Below are 9,001 nucleotides of genomic sequence, written 5' to 3'. Positions count from 1 at the left end.
ATGAGGACGAGGAGGACTGAGGAGGAAGACTGAGCAGGATGAGGACGAGGACTAAGGACGAGGACTAGGAGGATGAGGACAAGGGCTAATGAAGAGGAGGAGGACGACTGAGGAGGAGGACTGATTAGGAGGAGAAGGAAGAGGAGAAGGAGGAGGAGGATGAGGAGGAGGACTGAGGAGGAGGAGGATAAGGAGGAGAACGAGGAGGAGGATGAGGAGGATTGAAGAGGAGGAGGATAAGGAGGGGAATGAGGAGGAGGAGGAGGAGGATGACTCAGGAGGACTCAGGAGGTGGAGGAGGACGAGGAGGAGGACTCAGGAGGAAGACTGAAGAGGAGGAGGAGGATGATGAGGATGAGGACTGAGGAGGAATACTGAAGAGGACGAGGACCAAGGACGAGGAGGAGGACGACGACGACTGAGGAGGAGGAATGATTAGGAGGAGAAGAAAAAGGAGAAGGAGGAGGAGGAGGAGGAGGAGAAGGAGGAGGATGAGGACTGGGGGAGGACTGAGGAGGAGGATAAGGAGGACGAGGACTAAGGACGAGGACGAGGACGAGGACGATTATGAGAAGGACAGAGGATGAGGACTGATGAGGAGGAGAAGGAGGAGGATGAGGAGGAGAAGGAGGAGGAGGACTGGGGGAGGACTCAGGAGGAAGAGGATGATGACTCAGGAGGAGGATGAGGACTCAGGAGGAGGACTCAGGAGGTGGACTCAGGAGGTGGAGGAGGATGAGAAGGACTCAGGAGGAGAAGGACGACTATGAGGAGGACTGAGGAGGACTGATGGGGAGGAGAAGGAGGATCAGGAGGAGAAATGAGGATGAGGAGGAGGAGAAGGAGAAGGAGAAGGAGAAGGAGAAGGAGGAGGACTGGGAGTAGGACTGAGGAGGAGAAGGGGATTGAGGAGGAAGGTGAGGAGGACTGAGGAGAAGGACGAGGACGAGGAGTCAGGAAGAGGACTGAAGAGGACTCAGGAGGAGAAGGACTCAGGAGGAGGAAGACTTAGGAGGAGGAGGACGAGGACATCTAAATGTTTTGTCTGTTTTTGTCCGTTTTTGTCCGCCCTACTTTTTGTCCGTTTTGAAAATACAGGGTACCGAACGGACACAAAACATGATCCCCCAGCCAAGCATGTGTTACGATACAAATGTACTTGACTATACATTTAAGGTGCAGTGTACTAGTGATATTATGGTATGTTTAAAGACCGGACCACAAAATATAACCCGGTACCTAGTGTTGTACTAATACATAATAACAAGTAACAGGGATAAAATTAATGAGCAGAAACAATCGATCTCACGTCAAGAGGCCAAAGCACCTGGGTCTGGGAGTACATGACAACTCCAACTAGTAGTGAGCATACTAGCCCCTGCAGTGGAAAAACACATAAAACATACTATTGGAATGTCCAATTAGTTTGTTTTCTCATAACAATATAGCATATGTAGGGGTTCTGGTTGAATTATATCACTTCTGAGAGGTTTTAGAGATCGATTCTCTAAAATTTCTCAATTTTCCGATTTTTCCGATTCCGATTTTGGCCTCATCAACCCTCATATCGGACATCGGGTTAGACCCCCCCCCCCCCCCCCCCCCCCCCCCCGATTTTCAATGATGTATTAGTTTGTTTTAGAGACTCCATTATCCATCATTAGCTCATAATAGACATCATATCACTCACAAGCGAACATGAAATTAGATCGATTAAGAAGACAATGTTGACTGCAAAGATAGTTTTGGTTTTGGTTTAAAGTGCTTATACACGTCACATAAGTCTAATGTAGGACTTCTAGGCAATGAGCTTGGTTGGCTGCAAAGATAACTACAATAACTTTTAGTTGGGCAATCTACTTGAAGTCTACTTAAAGACTGAAGTACATACAAATAAAATATCATTGCTTTAGCTGAAACTTGAAAAGAGGATACAATCCGCCATTCACACAAAGCAACTAAAAATCAAAAGATTGAATCAGAATAACTTAACAAGAAACGAATCTTTTATTAAAACTTTAAAATAACTAAATGTGATCATCTTGTTTCTAAAACAAACGTCTAAATAATTGAAAAGCGGATACAACTATTGACCCTAAAATAACACAACCACAATAGTAAGTAATCTATTGCTATCACATTTGTTCACACAATTCCCCCGACATTATCAGTTTCACAGATGACTAATGTTTCTGCTTGAAATTTCTGTATTCTTTAAGATCCTTTAACACGTTACAATAGGCAATGGTGGGGTCCATAAAAGTGCAGGAAATTGATTGCGTATATAACGCGTCAAGAACATAAACTTTACTCCATTGTGTTTATTCTTGGAAAATTCAAAACCGAATAGAAAATGATGTCAAATTCAATAGTTAATCCATTCCTAATTCCTACATATTCTGACAAACTTATAAATCACATTTTTTTAAACTTAATTTTCTTGACACATGTATTCCATTATAAGACACTGAAAGGTGTTCTTGCAATCATAGCATATATCAAGAGACGGTTTATAAACGAACTTAAATCTTAATCGGCACTTAATCAAGTACTAATTCAACAAAATTGGCAACTATATGAGTCTAAGAACGCTCTTTGGCTTTTTGGTATGACATCTATCAAAAGTATAGGAGCCATCTACTTAGGACGACCGCCAAAATCGCCAATCACTTTTTCGTTAATTCTGCCAAAATTTCCGGACGTCCGGATTTTCAGAAACCATCCCCCCTCCCCCTGTCCGGATTTTTCCGAAATTCCAAAACCACCCTCCTCCCAATTTGCCGGACGTCCTAAGTAGATGGCCCCTTATGACTTCAATATTCATGGCGTACCTACAAATATAAGATCTAATAAATCTCAAACAGTCAAAAAGACTCATAATCACGTGATATCACGACAAAATCATGTAAACGATAAAACTTCACATAGTCACGTGATCACACGAAGAATTTCCATCCCATGACCGAGAAGAACTTGTTGAGAAAAACCTCTGAATCTAGACAAGCTATGTGGGCAGCTCGACCAATCATGGAGTTAGCGGAGCCCTGTTCCAGGGCGTACTGGATACTGTACCTGCAGGATATTATTAATTATTATCACATTTTGTTAACTATTATCAGTTTTATAGGGGATATTGAATATTGGTTGAGGTATGTTCAAAGAGTTCCCTCGTCTTATTATTTAGATTTCGCCTTCTTCGAGATTTACAAGAACACCCGTAAAGTATAGACTGCAGGACTGTTTTCAAAAAAACCTTTTTATTTGGATCTTCAGTTTTCAAAAGTTCCAAGTTTGTTTTGAGGCATCCTGAGAACAGGCCCCATGGCCCATAGGTAACATTCTGACTACCTAACTCTAGATAACTCAACTCGATTAGTTTGTGGTTGAAAATTACAACGGTCTCCTGTATGAAGTATGACTGAATTAATTATGGAGCCACCAGAATATTTTCTTCAGACTTTTCAGAATGCATTTCTTGTATCAGATTTCTCTCGCTTCGTAGTATTCGCAGCTTATTCCTGGAATAATCAGATTTTCTTTCACACAAATCTGATTTACAACACTGAACCTGCAGAAGGGTGCTTTTGATTTGCCGTGCAACTGTTAAAATTAATATACCATCGCGACCGATTACATTTTGTCTCTGCCAAAGTTATCTCTGCCAAGTCATTAGTTTTAGCTTCTTTTTTAATCGCTTGTAGTAAATGTCGCTTTATCATACCTATATTTTACTGCCTCGGTCCTATCTTAATTTAGGACGCACTGTTACAACAACAAAATAAGCAACTTCTACCTTACTATTAATTTAATTCATAGTTCGCTCTTCCCGTTACGTCTGAGGAATACGGAGCCACGTAACCAGTAACCGGTACGTGTTTGATACGTTACCTGTAACCGGTACGTGTTTGATACGTTACCTATTACGTTAGTTTTGCAACTTTCTAAAAACTTTATAGTGATAAATGTCGTTTATCTCACTCCTTTGGGTCTCTGTGACCGTTATTAAGTTATTATTACCGCAATTCCAGTTATTTGACATCCTAGTTCTACCTAGATGTCGTTTATCTCACTCCTTTGGGTCTCTGTGACCGTTATTAAGTTTTTATTACAGCAATTCCAGTTATTCGACATCCTTGTTCTACCTAGAATTAATTTATACGTGGCTTCTGTTTATTTGCCCGATACGTGACCTGTAACCGGTACATGTGTTTGATACGTGACCTGTAACCGATACGTGTCCGATACTCCTTTGGGTCTCTGTGACCGTTATTAAGTTATTATTACCGCAATTCCAGTTATTCGACATCCTAGTTTTACCTAGATGTCGTTTATCTCACTCCTTTGGGTCTCTGTGACCGTTATTAAGTTTTTATTACAGCAATTCCAGTTATTCGACATCCTTCTTCTACCTAGATTTAATTTATACGTGGCTTCTGTTTATTTGCCCGATACGTGACCTGTAACCGGTACATGTGTTTGATACGTGACCTATTACGTTAGTTTTGCAACTTTCTTAAAACTTTATAGTGATAAATGTCGTTTATCTCACTCCTTTGGGTCTCTGTGACCGTTATTAAGTTATTATCACCGCAATTCCAGTTATTCGACATCCTAGTTCTACCTAGATGTCGTTTATCTCACTCCTTTGGAAACGTGAAGAAAAACAATGTGTTGACCTTTTGCTTAGCAGAAGACGATCGATTCAACCCCAGCTGTCTCAGCTATCAATTTATCAGTTGCTCGAAGGCTGGTCTTGTTTCACGGTCTAATCTTATTTATTTTCCGTACAAAATACCAAAATTAGTTCAATTAGGATTATAAATGTCAGAAAAATGATTTAAATGGCAGCTTTTGTAGTTAATAATTTTCTGAAATAAAACGTACGTAAGGTATTTTTTAACAACATGCTAAAGTTTAGTTTGGATATTTGCCACTACTGAATATTATATAATGTTATCTCTACAACTTAGTTTTATTGAAATATGACGACCTTTAAACAATCTGAAAACTACGACTACTCCGAGTACCTGATACCACACGGATCACTTAACGGAGTTGCAATTCCGGGTTTCGTGACTCCGGAATTCCGGGCAGAATTCCAGAAAGACTTTAAACTCCGTCCGGAAAGCGACATATTCATCGTGACATATCCCAAGAGTGGTACTACGTGGATGCAGAACATTTTAAGGAAGATGTTATTTACTGAAGATACTCAAGAGTGGGCGGAAATGCCCCTAACTGAACGGTTCCCATGGGTGGATTATATACCTAGTTTATCGGTCACCGATTTGGAGAAAGTACCTAATCCTAGAGTGTTTAAATGCCACAACCATTCTCCTCAAGAGATGGACGATCAAATCTTCAAAGGTTAGTTTAATTTTAACAAGATTCTAGTTATTTTCTATTTTCTATTAGGTTACAAGTCTTTATGGGTATCAATGTTAATGAAATTTTATGTAGTTCTTCAATATTAAAGTAAACATCAATCTCAAACAAACAAACATTGCAGGAAATAGAAAAGCAAAGATAGTCTACGTGGTCCGAGACCCGCGTGACGCTTGTGTTTCCCTGTACCATCACCTACAAAAAGCAGGAATCTCAGACTGGATGAAGAAGGCCAATTTCACAGATTTCTTTAAAACTTACTTCCGGGATGGAAAAACGGTGTTTTATGGGCTCTGGGAGGATCACGTTAACAACTGGCTTTCTAGTCGAGATGAGTACGATATATTGGTCGTCAAATACGAGGATCTAATCGAGGACTCCTGTAAAGAAATATCCCGAGTCGCAGATTTCATCGGCTGTGATCTAACCCCAGAGGCTGTCCGCGGAATTGCGGAGAAAACTTCGTTTGCAAATATTAAAGTTCAGAATTTGTTTAAGGAAGACGGCCACGATGGGGTTCATGATAGTTTTCTCCGTAAGGGAGTGGTTGGTGATTGGAAGAACCATTTTGTGGACATGGCGGACGAGGAAATGATGCGCAAAATTGCTGACGATCTCTACAAAAAACACCAGATCTGATTTTTGTAAACATAAATATTGCTTACGTAATTCACTAGTTTAGTATTAGTATTGATTTCTGGTTAAAAACTTGTGTAATTGAAGTAGATTTAATTGTCAAATGCTGTGTCAATTTGTTTTAGATAGGCAATAAAACTTCGTAATTACTGACGATGTTAAAAAACTACAGGCTAAGCAGTGCTACCTTAGGACTGTCACACTTTTTTTTTTAAAGTGCTATAAACCAACCTTGATATACTACAATTAGGGTTGTCTATCATGGGTTGTACGATGTTGTGGACCATCTCTCTGTAGACGTGACCATTGTAGCTGTAGTCTCTCTTCGCGTCGTTACAGATCTCTATTCGAGCCGAGTGGAATGGCACGTATCTGAGGAATATAAAATTGAAACTACTTAGATGAATGAAATTGACGTTTTTTGTGATGTACGTTAATACCAATATGGCTAAACGTTGAATAATCCACTGGACGTTCACGTTTAATTTTTAAACAGCACCTTATAATTCAAGAAATTCAAGAACAATAATCTATACATAAATCTAAAGAATTCAAAGAATCTAAAGAATCTAAAAAATGTTTGACAAACCTGTCCTGTTGAGAAGAAACGAGGACGATGTTGGTGAAGTGGTGGAGTTTATCATTACAACTCAGCTTGTACACGTACGTTTGCTTTATATCGCTACTGTCTTTCATTGCGATCTAAAATTTAAATTATTTATGTAACAATTTGTTTTTATCTTTGGGAATGTAAAACTATCCTACAATCTACATACTGACGATATAGATATAATATTTTTGCTGCAGGAGTTCGAGGAATGAGTCATTTTATCAAAATCATGTTTACCCATATTTTCCCCAGCTACATATGTTTATAAATTGAAGTAGTAATTAGCAATTAGTAAGCTATCGACCTGCTGAAGGGATTTTCCAGCTTTGAGTCGCTGCATTAGCCACAGTCCTCCATTAACCAGGTAGCTGGGCGAGTACATCATTCCTAGATGAGGACCTGAAATGAACTATTTTAGATTTGCAAATCTTATGTATAACAATATTTCAAATTACGATAGGTCACAGTTCTAGTTCGTTAGAGAGGAGAGATGTCAAATAAGCGTGCACCGGCTCCCCACTAGAGATCACCAATCTCACTCACCTGACAAGCTGAGGAATGTGTGGAATTTGGAGGTGTATCTCTCCAAAAGAGGATCTTGTAACGCAGCCCTCACCACCAGTGTGCCCAGACTGTGGCCGATAAAACTGATTCTTTCGTACGGTTTTGGGGAGCAGATTATCGTCTGGACGATATCGTCCGCTAATAGTCTGAAAGTTTAAAAGTGACTAATGTTGAAGGAAAACCCTTGGTTGTGAAATAAAATGAGCTATACAAGTTGATAGTTGATACTTCACAGTTCACACGAGATCAAAATTAAATCTACGCTAATTTTACCTTCCCATTTCCTTTATATCCTGATACGTGTCCTCCATGTATGCGTCCGACATTAAGAAGTGCAGGTCGCTCTTGGGAAGGGCCGCTTGAAGGAATATGCGGACTTGTCTGAGGTCGTTAGATGCTCCTTCCAGTCCGTGCGCGCACACCACCAGGTGAGGCGAAGGGGAGTATGTTGTCGCCATCATTCTCGAGCCTGTGCAGTGGTTTTAGGGCTCAATTGTTTAATTACTTAATTGTTTAATTGTTAATTAATTGATATTTGATACCTATAGTGGATCGCCTATATACTAGTCTGTATCAATAACACATTTAGCGACAATTTAATGTTCAAATTCTTACCTTCAGTATCAGTCAGGAAATACATTGACTCCATTAAACTAGACCCGATGAGATCCCTCCTCGCTTGTTCAAAGTTCACATGCGTTACCTCCGACTTTAACAAACGTATGGTTTTTCTCGCCAGATCGTTTATTGTCTTGTGATTCTCAGGGATGAGGGATACTTCGGTGAAGTTAGGTGGACGAGGCCTGGTGGGTCGATCTGTGGAGGAAGTGGGTTGGATGGTGATGGTGGGCTGAATGGGGAGGTTTGGGTTGCGTGCGGAGGGTTCCAGATCTACTAATAGGAGGTTGTGCGTTTCCTCTGTTGTCGTGTAGAATGTGGAGTTAGAACCTGGGACATGTTAATGGATAAGTTAAATCTTCCTTGATTCTCAGGTGGTGTTCATGTGAATGTGATAAGATAATGCAAGTCACGATTCACAGGGTTGAAAAATTAGTGTTGTCTAAAAATTAAAGTTGTCCCTTTTTAGAACCAAATACATTTAAGAATGTTTCAAATACCCAACCCATTATTGATAGCATTCGGTATTAGCAGTTTATAGAAAATAATAAATAGTCATACACCTGTGAGTATGACAATTTTCCCTTGTGACTTGCCAACACAACCTTTTAGCCAAATTAAATTTGGCTAAATTTGATTTGGCTTAATTGAGTGACACGATCGCTCTTATAAAGACCAGATAAACTTGGATAATTGCATTATTGTATATCGCAAAGATTTTCGACTACATGCTGCATGCATGATGCATGGGGATCTGCTAACTAGTTCAAGAAATTCCTGGTTTTTTACAGCATGGCCATGACTGGACGCGCGCGCGCCGGCGCGCATGTATACGACAGGCTGTGCAGATTACTTTACATGACTTTCGTAACATGCGCGCGGCGTAAACGTAGTACAACTTTTGTAACCGTTCCAAAAGAAGTTTTGCGCAGCATGATCTCATGTTTCAAATAACATAATTTGCTCACAAACTTGATACACAGATTCTTCTTGCTGCACAAATAATCACATGCAAGTAGCCGGTAACTTCTTATTTTACATGGTAAGTCTTATGGAAGAAATGTGGACTGTGATAAGAGTACGAGACGATGCTCGAAAAATTTGAGTTAAATTTTCCTTTGAAAACAGGAAAATTGTACAGTTTACTAGAAAGAAACCTTACCCGAATAATCCAAAAGTTTACAGTGT

At 40.0% G+C, this 9,001-nt stretch overlaps 2 protein-coding genes across 2 annotated transcripts; one reads left to right on the top strand and one right to left on the bottom strand.

Moving 5' to 3' along the window:
• Nucleotides 1-1,920: 1,920 nt before the first annotated feature.
• Nucleotides 1,921-8,322, bottom strand: LOC134822189 (protein FAM135B-like). Its single transcript, XM_063833102.1, has 8 exons — nucleotides 8,319-8,322; nucleotides 7,811-8,143; nucleotides 7,469-7,664; nucleotides 7,175-7,341; nucleotides 6,936-7,030; nucleotides 6,611-6,723; nucleotides 6,253-6,393; nucleotides 1,921-3,072 (listed from the first exon to the last, which is right to left on the bottom strand). Exons 1-8 carry the CDS (start codon nucleotides 8,320-8,322, stop codon nucleotides 2,937-2,939), a joined length of 1,185 nt encoding a protein of 394 aa, XP_063689172.1. The 3' UTR covers nucleotides 1,921-2,936.
• On the top strand, nucleotides 4,969-6,125 carry LOC134822152 (sulfotransferase 2A1-like). Its single transcript, XM_063833060.1, has 2 exons — nucleotides 4,969-5,367; nucleotides 5,510-6,125. Exons 1-2 carry the CDS (start codon nucleotides 4,983-4,985, stop codon nucleotides 6,022-6,024), a joined length of 900 nt encoding a protein of 299 aa, XP_063689130.1. The 5' UTR covers nucleotides 4,969-4,982; the 3' UTR covers nucleotides 6,025-6,125.
• Nucleotides 8,323-9,001: the final 679 nt, after the last annotated feature.

This window comes from Bolinopsis microptera, chromosome 10, assembly GCF_026151205.1.
Source record: "Bolinopsis microptera isolate Bmic1 chromosome 10, MBARI_Bmic_1.0, whole genome shotgun sequence".
NCBI lineage: Eukaryota > Metazoa > Ctenophora > Tentaculata > Lobata > Bolinopsidae > Bolinopsis > Bolinopsis microptera.
The sequence above is the reverse complement of the archived record's forward strand: the minus strand, read 5'-3'. Positions and strand labels throughout refer to the sequence as shown.